Source organism: Cheilinus undulatus, linkage group 12 (assembly GCF_018320785.1).
Source record: "Cheilinus undulatus linkage group 12, ASM1832078v1, whole genome shotgun sequence".
NCBI lineage: Eukaryota > Metazoa > Chordata > Actinopteri > Labriformes > Labridae > Cheilinus > Cheilinus undulatus.
Window position 1 is genome coordinate 6,411,384 of NC_054876.1, and position 19,788 is coordinate 6,431,171.

Consider the following 19,788-nt stretch of genomic DNA (forward strand, 5'->3'; position numbering starts at 1 on the left):
TGGCTGCGATAGCAGATATTTTGTGATAGGAACGAGGGCTGTTAAGCTTTTCGACACCCGTGTCAGACATGCATGATCTTTATTTTTCCACCAAGGTCATTTTATTCTGAGGAAAGCAGAGAGCCGATGGCGATAAAGCACAGAAATCTAAAGATGGGACAAAGGTTAGAGATAGAAAACACTGTTCAAAAGATGCCTCTGTGAAGGTTTATCTTCTATTTTGGAGAAAATTAGGAGCACCTGACGTATTTACTATCTTTTGATAGTGCTTTCAGGTAAATGTGGGCTCAAGGTCTACAGCGATTTGGGTTTCTCCAATGCTAATTAACCCAAATCAAAAGTGAATCCCATTAAAAGTCATGCCATTGTCCGTATGTGTTTGTCAGCACGCCATTGCACGCCAAACAAGCGTGTGTCTGAATGGAACATGAGGGGCATATTAATGCAATAAGAAGAGGAGCAAACATCTAGGCTGTGAAATCCCTTAATGTCACAGTGCCATGTTCATTCACGTCTCAGTCTAATGAGTGCATTACTGAGGCAACAGGTTGGTCTCAGTGCCACCTCCATCTATCATCCATCCACCCATTCATCCATCTTTCCTTCCTGACCAAACAAGCCAGACAAGCCCTCATCGATAACCCTCTACAAAACATGACATGTAGCTACACATAGACAGAATATCCGCATCCACTTGATCTAGACATCTCCAAAGATGGACAGTGCTTTTTTACATCTCTGTCCGCTGGAGTGACGTCACCCTCGAGGCAGCTGAAAAGGATCGAACATGACGTCATTGCATTGATATCAGCATGCAGAGGAGAGCACTACGAATGCACCTGTACTGAGTGTTTACCATGACATCATCAATGCAATATTTGGGATTCAGTGGGGAACCACAGCTGCACCACATCCATAAATATCATATTTCTGTTCTTTGTATTCGTATTCAGGTCCAGGCTCAATATGTGGTTGATTGCTTCTTTCTAGATTAGAACACTCAATGTGATTTACTTAGACTGACACTTTGCCCACTTCTGCACTGATTAATTCTTAATTAGCACAGCAGGAAAGTGAAGTTTCTGAGCAGTAAGGAGGAAACTAGTAATACACCGGTTCAACTTTTTGAGTTCTGATATTGATCCAATACCTGCTTTGGGTATCTGCTCAAACGGATCCAATCTAATCTGACACCAGTGCTAAACCTACTCCTCACTGTGACGATGAGCATGGAAATCATTTATCTGTATTGCAGCATTTAGTTTCCCTAACTTTACGTAGTAAATAAAGATAAAATGAAATTTCTATCTGCCCAACAATCTGTGTAGCACCTGCAACAGCATCACTCGTGCTCTGCGGTCACAGCTGCACCGCACAAGCAAAACAGCCAAAGTTGTGCACCCCATTTTTGCTCATGCTTTTAAAGTTGCTAGCATTATCTTTCAAAGCATCCTATACTTAAGTAAATGGATAAAGCTTTTCCTTGGTGGTGCATGATCCGGGAAGTCTGTAGCCTGTAGCACTGCACTGTGACGTCACAGCTCCAGGTATCTGCAATGACATTTGCAGCTTTTGCATACGTCACTCGGCTTACATGTCACATGTTATCTAATTTCGTTGTTGTACGGCTCAGGCAGAGCGCCTTCAGAAATGTTTTACCCAGTGGCAAACTGCACTGTGGTTCCAAGTGTTTTGTGCTTTCAAACATAACTGCAGTTTTTCACTTCTTTGCAGAGCAGACTGGAAAGTTAACTGCTTCATTTCGTCCACCTTCTTTCATCTGTACACTTTCCTCATAGATTATTATCAATTCATTGCAAATTGGATGTGGAATTTAGCTTGGTAGTGTAGGTTCTTCTCAAAAGATGGTTCCTGGGATGCTTTGACTTTTCAGGAAGCATGCTGCTGCTCGATTATTGGCAAAAAACCTAAACATGATTATTTTGACCGACGCTGATATCCCAATTATTAAGCATGATCACCAAGACATTTTTCATCTTCATCTGTGTGTGAAGTTCAGTGATTAAGCTGAAGTAAATCGTGTTGCCTTGAGAGGATGCCACAGCTTTGTAACATAAATTGTTAACATTTTTTAATGTTAACTAATTTCATTAGAACTGATTCTACACAGGAAAGGTGAAGAGATGTATACTCAACTAAATTTTAATTAAAGCATGCCAATTATTTACATAAAGTGCTCTTTATTTTACTGACTATTTGTCATACCTTACTATAGCAGTTTAATCTTCGGAACTCTGGAAAATGATCTCTTTTAGATTTAAACATCTGAATTAAAGAAACATATAGGTTCACAAATCACTGCATGCACTGCAAGAGTCAGAGGAGCATGTAAAGAATGAGATCTTTAATCAACAAATATCACCCGTATTCTGATGATTTCAGTAATTAACATACTGTGTGCAAACAGCCTGGGTGTTTTATGACTCTTTTTTGCGAAAAGTTTGACAGGGACCTGATGAAATGTTGATACAACTTTGCAAAGTGACGTAAATAATGAAATAACCGCCCAAAAAAACAACACCAGAATAAAAGCATTGTTTTAAAATGTTGTTAGTCTTATCACTGAGAAAAAAATAATATGCTTTTAATTTAAATGCATCCCAGAAGAGTGCCATACCTTGAATTCTTACCACATATTGACAGGCAGGTTGCAGATGGTGTATCTGCTTTGCATACTGGCTTTTATGCCTCTGTACCTTATGGAGCATGAACGCTGGTTCAGTGGCTTCAGATTGAGCTACGCTCACGCTGGTGCTTATGATGTGTAAATTGAAATGTTCAATTCACTGTTCAAAAAAAAAATATGAACATTAAGTGCATTCAGACACAACACTGTGAGCACTCTCTGTACTTTAAAGGAAGGGTTTGGCCTCACATACATCATCAAAGGAGCGCATCAAGACATCGAGGCGTTTGGCCTCAATTATGTTTATTGTTTATCGTAGGAGGCTATAATCATACTTGAAACTCAATTGCCCAGCGTTAGTAGATATATTTATAACAGTGCATGTCAAATAATATAAATTAAGTTTTGCAGAAATCTACTACTGATGAAAGTGAATATAAGTGGTAGTAGAAGCTTTAGGCTAGAAAGGAGGAGGCTGGGTTGGAGGACGCATTGATGAAGCAGAGATTAGTGAAGGGCTGCATTTGCTACATAGAAAAGTTTCAACAGCCCAACCATACCTCTTCCTGCGTTTCCTCAAATAAAACCAGACCATCTTGTCCCTTTTCATACTCGTATTCTTTAACCCTCCCTCCCTTTTTTCTATCGATCTCTTTCACCAAATCCCTAGGGTCCAAAAAGGAGTTTGACGTGCCTGAGAGCCACGGTCGACCCGCTGAGCTTTCCCAAAAGAATTGTTCAAATATTGAATAAATAAATAATTGTTAAATTGCATTATGGTTGATTGTGAAATGGACCCAATATTGAGAGAATGATCTGAAACTGGCTGTGAGAGTTTGCAAAAAATAATTCAGTTATTGTCAGCCAGCTGATTGCAGTAGGGTGTATGACTTCTGTGTCCTGCATGGACTATCGCTAAGCTCCATTTCGTTGTGAAACCACCACCACATCTTAAAACATTACTTTTGCAGATACCAAGTATCCTGAGAAGTTTTTGAGGTTACAATCATGAAGTTGTCTTTGTTCTTAACTTCCTCAATGCTATTCTGGCCACTAAGAAAAATGTACAAGCCAACCAGTGCACTGATAACAGTGACGTAGCACCCACACATGCATGCCGTAAATACAGAATAATGAGACTGAGCTGCATAGACTGGCCTCAAAAATTAGCCTGTAATCAACAATACCCAATCTTGTTTTCTGAGCCAGGACTGGAATGACATCCAATACCAGGACTGGACTGGTGCATCCCTAGAGGAAGCATGTTTGACTGTGAATTCTCCAACCTGATGTGCTGTCAATCACTTCCTTCTACAAGCCTCTGTAAGCCACAGAAACCCCTTTCAAAATGGAGGAGATTTAGACCATCTTGGCAGTGTGGTATTGAACAAATCTGCAGGATTGGTTCCCATATGTTCCTCTCACGGCTGCTCATTAAGAGGGATCAATCTGCAGTGGTGATCATGAGCTGCACGTGTTTGCAGACAGTCCTGTGTGTCACTTTTCTTTTATTGCAAACACAGGCCACATTTTGTTCAGTCAAAATGCTGGACCTAGCTTTGTATGTAGCCAGAGGTTGCTTAGACTCCTTGAAAACAGTTTAAAATTAGACCTCTGCAAACTGGAAAGGAGGTCATCATTTACTCTGAGAGAAATCTGGGACAGGACACAGAACATGTCACCAATCCCTGATAAAATGTGAATACACTGGAACTAGAAAGAAAGCACTAAAAAGACAAAACTACATGAAAACAGGCACATTCATGCCACAATATAATGTCAGTACCTTTCCTCACATATGTCCCAGTGAAGAACGTGTCCTCATTGTGAATTTTTGCTGGCTCAGGTTATTGGAGCGGGGGGTTAGGCTCCAGTAAGGTTTATATGACGATATGCAGTTACTTTACAAGATGTGACCCTTTCCCACTTTGTGTGTCTCTTCCCCAGAGGAGGGTGAGTACTTCCTGAAGGTGCTGATCCCCAGCTATGCAGCCGGCTCTATAATTGGCAAGGGCGGCCAGACCATCGTACAACTGCAGAAAGAGACGGGTGCCACCATTAAGCTGTCCAAATCCAAAGACTTCTACCCAGGTAAGAATGGACACTCAGTAATTAAAATCGATGTCCATAAAGGCTTATATAGATCTATATATACTGTGCAACTATGAGAGGTGTCATCTGACTCATTACCCAGACTGAAGATGGATGCTGGGGTGTAAGAGAGCAACTGATACGTCTTCTTCATTTAGCTTCCTATGAGTTACTGCAGTCCATTTTAATCACACGCCTATCGTAAACACTGATCTTGATTATCTTTTTGTCCTTGGGGGACTAAACATGTATATGGATGTTAGAGATGCAGCATTGAAGGCGGTAGAAATGTCAGCTTCATTCAAGTATGGATAGGTACAGAACTCTAGCACTCGTGGTGGACATGACAAGTCAGTTCACAGAGAATTCATGTTAAATTTACAAATGAGAACACAGATGAACTTAGTTTGCATTCATGACAGGAGTGTACTGACGTAAATAATATCAATAAGTGTGTGTAAAATTAGATTTAGCAAAATGATACATTCAGGCATCTGTTTAATATTTTCAAAAAGGCTGTAAAATAGCAGTCAAAGATGTTCCTGTAGCATTTTTCTACCACATACAGATTCAGATTCCTAAACTGAAGTCGTGCCGATCAGTGTTAACTCTGTTGACTCAAACTAAGACTAAAAATGTGCATTGACTAGCTTTTTTCATGAGGAAAACTACAGTAACGGCTGTTTCAGACTGGCAGCGTGTTTGCGTGCTTAAGTGTTTTGAGTGGGCGTATTCATTGGTTCAAAATAAAAGCATTTTGTACAAATGAAAGGAGTTTCTCCAAAGGACTGCTAAACTAAGCTTTTATTTTGGAAAGTATAAACCCAGAAGTGTTCTCATACTGGGTTTCTCTTTTCTGTAAAATATTACACCAGTGATGAAATGACTTCACAAATAGTAGAAGTTTACAGAGCAACTTTATAAAACAGGCATATTTAAGACTGTGGCCTTCATCAGGGTTATCAAGAAACAGATGGCAAGCATATCTACCAATGTGAACATACAGATTTGCAACAAAAAGGTAAATAAAGCTCTTTATTTATTGATATTCTGTCTATTTTGGTTGATGATTTTGTGAAGAGAATAGGCAGGACCTCAGTTCTCTAAATCCTCCACTCATGAAATGCTGTGCTCACTCAGGCAGTCTGACAGCCCTGAACTGTTAACATACAAACAAACTAAAAACTGAGCCGTGTCACGGCAAAGATGCAAGTTTCACGCTGCTGGTCTGAAAAGGACTAAAACTAGCAAATAAAGTTCTTTGGTGATAAAAAAGCTGGTGAAAGTAAGTTTAATTTTTTTCAAAGAGACTAAAACAAGATGAAAATTTTAATACTGGACTGTTGGACATCCAAAGTTACCTCTGTACATATGAGGTGTGTCAGTATTTTCATCAGTTAGTTTTAAATCAATAGAAGAATTGATGATGCATTAAATGAGTGTTGGACAACTGTATCATTGTAACAAATTGGTTGATTCAATTAGCTCAAATAAAATAAATGTCTTGATTAAAACTATAAAAGTTAAAAATGACTAAAATGTGACTTCAGTTATAGAACATTTAAATCTCAAAATTAAAACTACATTTTAAATTGCCAGAAAAATTACTACTGTTGCAAATACAGAGTATTACTTTGATACATCGTTAAACATTCACATCAGTCGACATTGTGCCTCTGCCCATTGGCAAATAATGTGGCATGAGCTGATTACAGTGGCAGACGTTTTTCTTTTGTGTCGCATCAACCAAATGCTGGCATTTTGCACAGCAAACAGTGTGCCATAAATGCATGCGACAAGAGTAAGCATCAGTGACAACACAAGCTTGACTGCACTACCTCCTATTGGAGCATCCAGACAGCCTGCAAACGACATGGCACAATGCAGCACGACATGGCATGATGCAACGCAAAATTATCCCCCCCGTTTCCCTGTTCCTATTTTCCTCTGTCACCCCTGTCGACATAGAAGAACAAGAATCAGAGAGATGACGAGGCACTGAGAGCATTCAGAAGGAATATTTCCTTGTTTTTTACAACATGGATACAGTTGTGCATTACTAATATCCATATCTGTGGTGGCGTGGACCATAAGATGTTATGCTCTGACTTTTGTCCACACGAAGGCAATAGTATTCGGCTTACAGCCGTCAAAGACACGTCAATTCAAAGCACAACACTTCCGTTTCTCCACATCATAAATAAAAGTGATAGATGTCATACTTTTTCACAAAGGGAAAGCTTGAATTCCCAGGGAAGAGACTTAAATATTCACTGGATGGGGTGGACAGCAGGTCTACGAATGCTATGTCTGACTCCTGTGTGTTGTTTGGACAGGGTGTAACAGCTGATTCAGAGAAGAGGTTTTTATTGGACAGAAGAAATAATCTGTCTTTTGATCTGATCTGTTTTTGTGCTTAAACATGACTCAAAATGTTGGCGCAAAGGGAATGTTGCATCAAAGGAAGGCAAGAAAAAACTGTAGCATCAGTATCAGGAATTTGGCTAAATTGTTATTTCAAACATTGATATCAGGCCTTGATTGTACTGTCAGTGCATCTCTGACAAAATTAAGACATTGTTGGACAAACGTAAAATGCTGAAGTTTTTCAGAGCTCTGACTGATGTAATAGTCTGCTATTTTCTATTACTGTCACACAGTAGTTAAGCTGAAACCAGTTTATTTTTGGGAGGAGATAAATATGAGTAATTTAGGATACAATGACACCTTGCGAGACAGTTGAATGAATCTTGATTCAGCTTTTGAACAGCAAAGGACGCAATCTGCCTTTGACTTCTCTTGTTCGAGGTCCTCATGTCTCTGACATCTCCAGCGTGGTGCACAGACATGGTGGCAGGAGGAGAAGATTTCACAGAGGATGATGCACATCTTATTCCCAGCTGGGCCTGTGACCATTCTACCATTTCAGTTGTACAGTATTGCTTTCAGCTATCAAACAGGGATGAGTGATGTTGAGTTTTTGCTGATATCAAATATGCTGCTATTTCCAAACTAGTTTTAGTTAATTCTGATACTGATTAAAAACACACCTTCTTTTATTGTACAGAATACTAAGTGCTTCCTGTGCAAAGAAAGGCTGAGTCAGGCAGACTGAGAGGGAAGTGAGTAAGTGGGCTGACAGTTTGGTAGCTTTAGGGGGTTCATTCAAAATGTTTAGGGTTCACAATGGGCTCCTTTGAGCTTGTGGTACCCTAATCAACCCCCTAAACCTCATGGCACAGTTGAACATTTTGCCTATATTTACCGATGATATATGTTATATACTGGAGATATGCTCTGCCAATATATCAGCTGAAAATATCAGGATAAATCTTCTGATACTGATATATTGGCGATAAGTTTGTGCACCCGTACTATCAAAAGGCTGTTTGACAAACTCTCTCTGTTTTGCTGAGAGTCTCCACATTCAGCTGTTTTCATTAACTCCTTTCACTGTGTGATCTAACAGAAGTCCCATCTCTGTCCTTGTGAATTAAAACCTGTTTATTTGTCCAAAAAAGCAATGACATAAGCAAGACATAGTGCATTATATAAGGTCAAAATAAAAGCTTTATTTGTAATATTTCTGTGCGATCTCTTACCCATAGTGTGAACATAAACTGGTTTACTAAAATGTGTACAAAAATTGTGAAAGATGTTACTGTGAAGTCTGCAACACAAACTGTATTGCTTTGTGTGTTTGGTTGATCATTAGATTTCTACTGGTAATGGTTTCAAATCAGCTTGTTTTCAGCAAATACCTCGTTGGGTGCTGATTCCCATACTGGTTTCCATTTCCTTGGCACCTGTACTGTAACTGGTGCAGGCACAACTTTAGTTGGAGTGATAAATAAGATTACTTTACTGTGTTGAATGAGATGTACAGGGACAGGTATGTAGCATATGGCTTTTTATATGGTGCAGGTGCCTGAACGTAGCCTGGGATACATGGGATAAGAAAAGGGACCTGATATAACTTAACCCATAAATCACACAATTCCATAACATACTTCTTGCCTTTATTGGTGGTGGGGTATCAGAATGAAGTATTGACATCTGTGTTGTAATTTGGTTTCGGTAGGTGTCAGGTGTTTTTGTACTGGTACCATCTTGGTACTGGATTTCAATACTATCCATGTTTACGTTGCATGTTATAGAGCTGGCATTATAGCAATAAACCATTTTTTTTCCATGGTTAAAGTTGCAAGCTAAACCAGGGATTTTTGATTCTCACTTGCTAGCATGGTTAGCTTTAGTTTTATGCTAACAGAGCAGGAAGATGAGCTAATTTATAACTTAAACAGCAGCAAACAGCACGCTGCTGTTAAGCTGTGAAAAATGAGACAGCAGTCAATGGCATTTGTTGCAGAAAGCACAAAGTTGCCAAGATATACAAAGTTGCTGACCAGATATGTAGCAGTATGGTCTGAGAAGAACCAAATGGAACCAGCTGTTGACACTTATAGGTTCTAAATTTATTTAGTCGTTACAATACCAGATTTTTAAAAGACTTTTTATGACTTTATTGATAGAGGAGGACAGGGGACAGATTTGGAAACAGAGAGCTGGGGAGAGACGTGCTGGGAAGTGCCACAGGCTTGATTTGAACCCAGGCCACGGCGTGCCTTAAACCACTAGGCCACCTGCGCCCTACAGTACCAGAATTTTTAAATCCAGGATGATCTTCGGGGGAATTTACTGACACTGATACACGTTTTAACACCACCGCACCAAAAGTTAAAGTACAAGGCAGCCAATATTGAGTATTTTTGTTCCATTTATCATAATGGCAGGCAAACTACTGCTGGAATCAGTTTTGAAACGTTGCCAATGTATTTCTGCAGTGTAGACAATGTGCAAGAGTTCACCTGCAATTCTTGATGGATTCATTCATCTCCTAGGCACCTGTCTTGTGAAATAGAAGCAAATTTTTTGATACTTTTTCACTAATATAACAAAGATTTTACTGATAAAAAACACATGGTATAAACCGTTCTGACAACCTTGTATTCTTTTATTGTTCATAATGAAAGGCATGCTGCACCCTTCATGCAGAGACTGTATTTTTTTACATGGCGCTGCCATTTTATCCCCCCCCAAACTCAGGCAAAGATTCAGTGCTGCAGAGGAACACTGTGTACATCTAAAGGCTGCCTTTTAATTGCACCAGAGAGTCTCTTAAAAAAGGCAACAGGAGGAGGATGTTGGTGCGGCTCGCTGACCCTCATCACATGGAGGTCAAAGCCGAACCACCGTCTCCTCTAAACACAAAGGCCTGAGTCGTAGAGGAGTCTGTGTGTTTGTCCTTCATGCCTCAGAGGAGGCTTCAACCTGCTGAAAAATAACAGGTGCTGAGCGTCTCGCTGCTTATTAGCTCCAGATGTTCTCTGTGATAACTGAAGCAATAATCCCTCTGTAGTAGTAGTATTCCTTTCCACTGTACATATATTTAGCACATGGAGCGGCGTCTTCAGATAGAAGACAGGTAGTGGTGTGCATGGCCTCGGGAACATGAATAGCACAGATTATGCATATGAGAAATTTTATAGATGAGTTCACAGTCAGTTCACTGGGTGCCTTAAGCAACTTATCCAAATGACTTTGAAGTATCATGTGTGCCTACCCACAAACACTCTCACAGTTAGAGAATCAAGTTGTCAGCCCTCAAAAGTGAAACATGTAATGATGCACAGCAGCAGGAGAAAATGAGGCTTTCATCTTCATGTTTGTGGGTGTGACTTATCCGGTAACATCCAGACACCTGTCAGCTCTGAAGTGATTTAAATATTGCTGAGAAAATACAAGTCATGAGGAAAATGATCACACTCCTCAAGCAGCTACTAAACTAACAAAAACAGAGACAGACTGTTGCCTAAACTTTTATTTTTTCACCATAATAGACACCTCTCTTTCACTGTGTCCTTTGATTGGGCTGTGTGTGGACAGAAAATAAATTCCTGGATCTTGTTGCTAGGGTTGCCTGTTTTTCACCTTGTGAAACTTGCAATGCTGCACATTTCTTTTATGTCTGTTTTGGACTGGATGTGTCTTTGCTTCATGACAGCTGCTGTGCCTGTCAGCTCTGGCTTGCACCGTCATGACTTTTATACCTGGTGTGAGTGTGCTGCATGTTGTAGGGCTGGGTATTTCCCACAGCGTCAAGATACAATAGAGGCCACGTATGATGATACATGCTGATTTTGGATATAAACACATGCACAAAACAAAACAACACTGCATAATCCCATAAAATATTATTTTTCTATTCAGTAGTACATGAAAGTTTACAATAAAGCCTTTGATTTTACAGCAAAGCCAATGCATTTGTACTTTGCAGGAAATTCTTTAGTTTTAAAACAGGAAAAACATGTTTTCCTTGGTTGGAAAAGATTCCGTTATTTTGAATGCAATACTGTTATAATTCCAATTGGTCTGTGATTTTTTTATGCTACTTATTGTTTGTATATTTTGAGTTACAAAACTCTCTTCATAACTCATTATTTCATGCATTTTCCTTAATAACCAAGCAGCGATGCCATTTATGTATTATATATGCAGTTGCAATATTGTCTCGTATAGTTGCAGTTGCTTGTATTTGCCAAATTGTGCAGCACTACTACGCCTTTATGGTAGAGACTCTTTATTGTAGAGGATATAAGCAAAGGCATATCATATTCAGGATCCCAAAATTTAAAACACTTTAAATCACATTCTCAGAGATCCTAGCAATAAATTAAAATATTGCATGTATAATCACTGAGGCTATAGCTCAAGTCTTTACAACATAAAGCATACAGGGGCTGCTTATCATCTTATTCCGGTTTGAAGCCGAGGGAAATTTTGACTTTCCATATATCATCGACTCCTGAATGTGACGGCACAAACTGGCTCAGAGTAGCCTAGCTGTTGATGCTAACTGCTTTTTTTAGCCTTGTGTCTTATAGTGTACATGAATACTGACTGTATTGCTGCAGTATTTTACCCTTTTTTATGCATACCTTGCATATTGCGTGACTCATGTCCATGTGCTGACTTTCTGGTGTTTTAGGAGACCTGGAATAATCCAGTAATTTTGCTTTCAGTCTTGCTGGCAGCTGATAGTTTTGTTTTGGTCTGAAGCGTGTGTTGCATCATATATTTTAGCATCTACTGCCACCTGTTGACTGTTTTGTTAACAGCACCATAGGGGATATGTAGTTTCAAACAGCTTTCTTGGCATTTTAGCCATGTAGCTTGTAACAAATGTGTTGATACACATATTGGCAAAGTTTACATGACAATATACTGCTGTATCGATTTTTTGAGTAAAGGCCAAGGGTGTTGACTGCTTCTCCCTGCCAGCCTTGTTTTGCCTCAGTTTATCTCCCTACAAATGACAATTCATAGTATTACTGAGTCTGGTAAAATGTACAAATGAGGTGAGTTTTTCTCTAATGCTATCTCTAGCTTTTACTTTGAAAAACCAGAAGTTTAATTGTACTGTGTTCATCTTACCTGAGACATATTCTACCATTGCGTGCGTGCATACTGTATGTGCGAAAACAAACTAAATATGGCTGTCTGTTTTGCATTTTTCTGTCTATTTTGGCTTGAAAATGGGCTAGCTTTATTTTAAGATTCTCTGCATGTGAGACATGCCGTTAAGTCTGAAAGTCCTTGCTTATGGACAAACACATTAAGATAAGAATCAAGCTGAGATGTTACACAGCCACCACGCACCCAGTCTGAAGCGGTTATCCATGTCTCTGTTTCAGATACTTGAATTTTGCTTTATTGTTTAGAGGCTGCAGACCTGATAAGAATTTTTACAGAGGAATGACTTAGCTGAATATACTGAACCAGTTTGGGGTAAATTAGCCTCACTGTATGCCGCCATTTTGAAAAACTCACCGGTGTAAAGGACAACTCTATAACAGTCTTTCATAGGTCAAAATATCTGTTCTTTTTCAAATATCTTAACACTCGTAAACTTGGATTAATTGATGAAATTGATACACTGCCCAGCTCTTTGTGTGACCTCTGCATTTTCACCTTAAAAAGAGTCTTTAGATCTATTTACAGCACAGAATATTTCAGCAGCGTCTTCTGCGCAGCATGGTTTGAATTTGACCTGTTCTGCTGGGAGTTTCTCGTGATATATTGCACTGACTGAACCGTGGCAAAGAATTACAGAGCACTGGGGGAGAAGGAAAAGAGAAATGTGCTTGCAAATATTTTTCCTGTCGTTTTTTTCTTCTCCATGTTTCTGTCAGGCTGATGACATCATGTGTGTGTGTGTGTGTGTGTGTGTGTGTGTGTGTGTGTGTGAAAGCATGTCTTCAGCTTCTCCACACGCTCACACAACTGTGTGTGAAGGAAATGACATACAGCTTCTTCAGGAATAAATGGAAGGACTGAGATGTGTTCTTATTTCTCTCTTTGAGTTGTAGATGTGTTCTTAGGCCAGCACCTGCTCTGCCCATCCCCCCCACTCATTATCGTGATGAGTGAGAAGAGGAGTTCAGGGAGAGGGTGCTGGCAACTGTTTGATTGGACGGTTGTTCAGGCCCACACAAGTAAAATGAAACTGCTGCTGTACTGTACACTGCACAATGGCTGAGGAGTCAGAAGAGACCAAACTCAAGCTGTGCTCAGTAAAACAGCAAAATAGTGACATTTTCAAAAGAGGCACGTTTTTGTTAAAGGGGATGTCCGGCATTTTTAAACCAGCTTCCTGCCTTGACATATTTTTGGGCTCTAGTGACTAAAATAGTTAAAAAGTTTGGAGCTGCTGCTATAGATTGCTTCTGGTTGCAACACTGAATGGACAGTTACAGCAGAGGTTTACATCAGTACACTTAAACTCTCAGGTCATGATATGTATGTATGTATGTATGTATGTATGTATGTATGTGTTAACTGCTGGCCAGTTAATTGCAATTCAGATGAAATTGCAACAGTTCTTACTGCAATGTCCAAATTTGAAGAAGGTGCAATATTTCTTTGACCTGAAACGTGTTTAAAAAACCAGTTTAATACATTTTCTTTGGCAGAGATGTTATGGTCTACACATCATGCAAACATTCAAGTGTCAATTTTTCCAAGAATAGTTTGCACAAAATCCTGTTTTTCTTCTTTTTGTAAAAGTTTATCATTTTAATTATCAGGCATAAAACCATTATTCCATTCAAAACAACAGTTCATATTTAATTTACAAGTCAAAATGAGCACAATTAGATATTTTCTCAAAAGTTTATGGCTCCAGTTTGATGTACCAAATATTGTGTTATTTATACAATAGAGTGATTTCTTGCTTGTTTGTTGAGAAATACATAAGATGACAAACTTAAAAAATAATCACATATTTAGTCAGATTATTGGGGTTGCATTTAGATTATTTTCCCCAATCATTCAGCCCTAATATGAATCACAGTGCTGGGTAATGTGATGTCATTATGATTTCCTATGGTTATGTAATTTTCAAGGAGAAATGAGAATTAAGTCAATTAATGAATATATTTAATTTTTCATTTTCATTTTTTGCAACTTATAGGCTTAAAATGAAATACTAAGTGTCTGACTATAATCAGATATGAAGCCAATAAATAATTTTGCGTTTATACTAATGCTGGGCATAGATTAATTTTTTAAATCTAGTTTAATCTCACTGCAATCCTGTAGTTAATCTAGATTAATCTAGATTAAAATGCTAGATTTGAATTTTGCCGAAGACATTAAAAAAATGCTTGACCTATCTAAATATTAAAGAAAATGCATCACAGACTGCTTGAGAACACCTCGCTTGCTCACCACTGAACCCTCACTTTAAACACCAAAGTTTGCTCATTTATCATGTGGATTTCAACCATGGAAATAACAGATAGCTGGGTGAATGATGATTCAGATCAGCGCCTGTTCTCTCTTGCTCGCTCACCACCGCCCCACCCTCCTCTCTCTCTCTCTCTCTCTCTCTGAATCTCACTTTAAAACCATAGTGTCCATGATATCAGTCATGGAAATATAACAGATAAAGGCATACGTTTGTAGCCTACTCACAGGTCATAACAGAGACAGAATTAAAAGGTTGTTCTCCATCTCTCGAACTTGTCTTAGCACTGTGATGAGCGTGTGCTGTATGAAGCTCTCTGTCAGGAAGGATCCAGTGGGATTTTAAAGGAGCAACGGACAACAAAAAGTCCAGCGCAACCTCTGGTTTGTGCTTATGTGCAAACAACATGTAATATTGACTACTGGTTGTAATCACACACCTAAGCATCCACTCTTTCATTAAAAACAGACATTGTCCAGATCAGCGGAGAGCAACACAGCCGCTCAGATGTGACCCCTCTGAAACCACACACATACACACACAGCCACAGACGTCATGGCAATGACTTGCAGAGCGACACATTCCCTCGACGAAGAACTTCGAATGGTCAACAGCAGAAGACGAGCTGTCTTGCTCTGACAAGCTAACCCTTGCTAGCTGGACCTAGGTTTCCTGAGCGCTCACTGTCAGTTTAACGTCAGGTCAACTATCATACAAAACAGACAGAGTTAAAGTAAGTGGACATCATTGCATATCTCATGGAGAAACCTAATAACTATACTTTAAAAAACTCAAGGCATATGAATCTACTGATGCATACCATTTTGTATTTTGTGGTCACATGCTGGACATTGAATACTGAGATTTTCCAAATGGTTTCTGAGTGTTAGGGGTCCATAAACTACAGAGCCTGCAGCATAGACAGAAACACAGCTAAACAAGGCATAGGCTATCTTAAAAACTAAAACAACTACATACTGTCAGTGAGCTGCACTTAAGTGGCTGGATTAGTGTTGACTCTTTGTTAACTGTAAAGTAATTGTGCCGTGCAAATTCAAACAACACTACAAGTACCACTTCTTCTTGGTTTTGCTTCACAGAGCACCTTTGAAGATGCTACTCTCTTGCTATGTTGTTTCATGCTCCTACTTGACATCCTGCAGCACAGTATTAGCCTGTGCCCATAGCCACTGTTTGTGATAGCAGCGCTCCTTTTTAATACAAACCAGAGTATTTTAGCCTTTTCAGTGCTCACTGCCTGAAAGTTTAAATGCCATCAGCATCAGCTGTTTCTGTTGACGTCTTCTCAATTGAAAAAATCGCTGGTATTTTTTCTAACCACACTGGATTTTTTTCAAAGTTTGGCTCCCGATGAGCTTATATCTGACCAGTCAAACCACTTTCTATTGTTTATGGTAGAACGTTCTTCCAATTACCTTCTGAGATTTTTTTGAAAGTTTCTGCCCTTCCCCAATGCTTTGTATGGGAGGTTTCCCAGATAAATGTAAAATATATCCATGCTATGATATTAGACACAGTTGATCTGGCATGTCAGGTTGCATGGACAAGGGGGTTGAATTGAAACAGGAAACTCATGGAGTTATTGTTTATTTCACCAACCACTGATGTATACCGTTCTCTTCAACAAATCTGATGTTCAGTTTAGCGGGTCTGAACTCTAGTCTCTCTGCTGTAAGGAGGTAAATATGGAGCATGTGACACAAAAGGGTCAGAGTGCACGAATAGAACACAGACATCATGAGTAAAAACCAGGTAAAGTTACTTACACTTTACTAGTGAAAACAGAGTATTAACACTGGTGTCTATCTGCCAACTTTTGGACGATTAACTTTTATTTTCTATAGGCTGTAATCAGCCGATTAAATGGATCAGCCGATCAATCAGTGGAGCCCTTGATTTTATCATCTACTCTAATGTATCTTAGTTTATCAGAGAATTAAAAACACACTTTCGTAGCACAAATTTTTCTTGGAATCAACATAATTTATTTGGAAAACGGCATCCCTCCTGATATGCAAAGAAAGGCACATCTTTCCACACATTATTTGCATTTTCATGTTATTTATTTCTGTCATCTTTGTATGCAAAGGCCTTTATTCATTCAAGTAAAGACAATATTACACACATGGCTAATTAAAACAGACCTTACAGCTACTACCGAGAGAAGCAGGGATCAATGTCTGTATACTAGCAACAATAGAAGCTGGTAAGAGGGCTCTGAAATGGAGAGCTCGATGCCTTGGAGAAAATAAAACATTGGCTGGGGGCACAGGCACTAGGAAATTATTTCCCAGTACCAAGGATATGTCCAGCTTCTCCATGTTTCTCTCCACTTGCATCTACTGTTTTTGTGTTGTGTGGTAATGCTGTCATGTTACAGTGAGATGTAAAGAAAACAGCTACCTCAGTTGGTTAATTTATTCTTTGAATTGTTTTACTTTAGTGGGAAATAATTCGTACAGTATTTCTGTAACTCACCACTGAAGCCAGTGAGAAACAAGACACTCAGGTCATCTGTGGGATTTTGCTGGTACTGCTCATGCCGTGCGGCTGCACTAGAGACGAATGTAAAGGTTGTTCCTGGTTAAATAAAAGGTCTTTATCTTTGTAAAAACCTCTATACGTTTGGATTCATACAATAATGTCACCAAACACTTGCAATGACAATTAAGGCTGCTATTTGCAAAAAACAACATTTTTAGACGTTGTACTTTGATCAAGCTCATTTGAACTAAAGGAGTAATTTACAGCCATTACAGTCTGTTTCTAGCCTCAGGCTGAAGACATCAGCAGGCAGTAACACCAAAATGTTTATTCATTCTAAATTATATCTTAAAATATCTTAAACTAGCATTCAGATTTCAAACTACTGAATTTATGCTTTAGTAACAAATCTTGTCCCTAATTTTAGAGGGAAGATACTCAAAATGTCAGACGTGTCACCTCTACCTGATTCACCTTCCTCTCCTGCTTTCTAAATTTACTTTCCTTCATTGTTCAATCAGCAGTTTAAGCTCATCTAGCACGCTAATCCATTACACAGTCCCTGCCCTCCTCTCTCCTCCTGCTGCAGCCTCAAACCGCAGCACAATCACACACCAGAGAAATCTTGGGACAACAAGCGATGCAGCCATTTTCCTCTGAAATCCTCCCGTTGATGTCTCAGTCCCAGACTCCCACCTTCCTCACTTTTCCCATCCGTCAGTGTAAGACATGAGAGTATGAATTCAAAAGGTCTTGATGGGAACTATACAACTGGGCCATGCTGCGGCGGCCTGAGATGGATGAGCGGAGATAGTGAAGGGTGTGGATGATGCATGATTGTATGTGAGCGTGGGGACAGGGGGGCAGGCCCAGAAATAGCCTGTTTCAATCTCTCTCTGTGGACATGACCCCTCTCCCAGCTGTACTCAAGCTGCTCCGACGCACGCCAAGTTTCCTCTTTCCTCCTCCCTGCTCGCTCGTTCTCTCTGATTCAGTTCCTGGTAGTGGTAGAGTTCAGTCCAGATATGATGACATCATACCTCTCTTAAAATCCTGTTTGCATGCTAGCCTCTTAGCACATCAGCACTGATTGTTTTTGTTTCTATTATTCGGTTTGAACCCATCTGAACTGTTGCATGGCTGCATTGCCCGAGCCCCCGTAAACGCAGCACGTTTGCATTCACCCACACACACTCCTCCTCACACCTACTTACACACATCCGCATATTTAAGCAGCTGCAGCGAGAGCCGTGGGAGTTCACGATTTGAGCACAAACTTAGAAACTAAACTTCAAACCCAGCTGGCCTCGGGCCAACTTCATGTATTGAGTTTCTTTGTGCAGCACGAACACATAAAGCTGATGTGATGTCATAGAAACACTGGCTGTATGTTTTCTATTATCTGGTCATTAAAGTATCAATCTTACTATCTGAGCTCATGGTGGAAAACAACAATTCCCCATAAATTACAAGGTGAGCTATTTCCTTCAGAAAAGAGCAGACGGAGCAGCAACATCAACCACATGCTGCTGTTTTTCAGACTTAATCTCAACATGTAATACAAACTCTTTTAAACCTTGAATAGGACAGAATGACTTATGACCAGCATGAAATCATGAGCCCTGTTTAATGAAAGGACTAGCTTTTTCCTTAATAGATTAGTGTCTGTTCATTCTAGCATTCCTGTTTCAAGAATGACTGCACAGCAACACAGGAGTTAGTGCTGTTGCCGCACCGCAAGAAGGTCCCTGGTTCACCTCCCTGTCAGGGCCTTTCTGTTTGGAGTTTGCATGTTTCTCCCCGTACACGTATGGGTTCTCCCCAAATACTCTGGCTTCCTCCCACCACCAACACCATGCTTATTAGGTTAATTGGTGACTCTAAATTGGCCATAGGTGTGAGTGGGAGTGTGCCTTGTTGTCTATCTCTATATGTCAGCCCTCCGACTGACTGGCTACAGCCTATGGATGGATGGATGTTTCAAGAATGTCAGCAGTAACTGGGGTGTAACGGTATTTTGTATTTGTCCTGGATGACCATAGTTTGGAAGTGGTTTAGTGCATGTAGTCACAAGACAATTAAGTCTAAACAAAAAAGAATAGAACATGGCAGTATTTACCTGCCAGTCTAGGTGGCAGTAACCCTCATAAGTGTGCGATAACTTCTATTAAACGATCAATCAAGGAGAGGAATAAGACTCAAAAAAAACCCTCAAATACACTATATTGCTCTAAAGTATTCGCTCACCTGCCATGACTCACACAGGAACTTAATTGACATCCCATTCTTAATCCATAGGGTTTAATATGACATTGGTCCACCCTTTGCAGCTTTAACAGCTTCAACTCTTCTAGGAAGGCTCTTCACAAGGTTTAGGAGTGTGTTTATAGGAATTTTTGACCATTCTTCCAGAAGCACATTTGTGAGGTCACACACTGATGTTGGACGAGAAAGTCTGGCTCTCAGTCTCCACTCTAATTCATCCCAAAGGTGTTCTGTGGGGTTGAGGTCAGGACTCTGTGCAGGCCAGTCAAGTTCATCCAAACCAAACTCTCTCATCCATGTCTTTATGGACCTTGCTTTGTACACTGGTGCACAGTCATGTTGGAACAGGAAGGGGCCATCCCCAAACTGTTCCCACAAAGTTGGGAGCATGGAATTGTCCAAAATCTCTTGGTATGCTGAAGCATTCAGAGTTCCTTTCACTGGAACTAAGGGGCCAAGCCCAGCTCCTGGA

The 19,788-nt window shown here is 39.8% G+C and overlaps 1 protein-coding gene across 2 annotated transcripts in view; it reads left to right on the forward strand.

The window, feature by feature from the left end:
* Positions 1-19,788, forward strand: part of nova1 (NOVA alternative splicing regulator 1) — a 76,812-nt gene that overhangs the window by 19,166 nt on the left and 37,858 nt on the right. For both annotated transcript variants that reach the window (XM_041801780.1, XM_041801781.1), the window contains exon 2: positions 4,595-4,738. In XM_041801780.1, the coding sequence (XP_041657714.1) occupies positions 4,595-4,738 (144 nt within the window). The remainder of the gene's footprint in view (positions 1-4,594; positions 4,739-19,788) is intronic.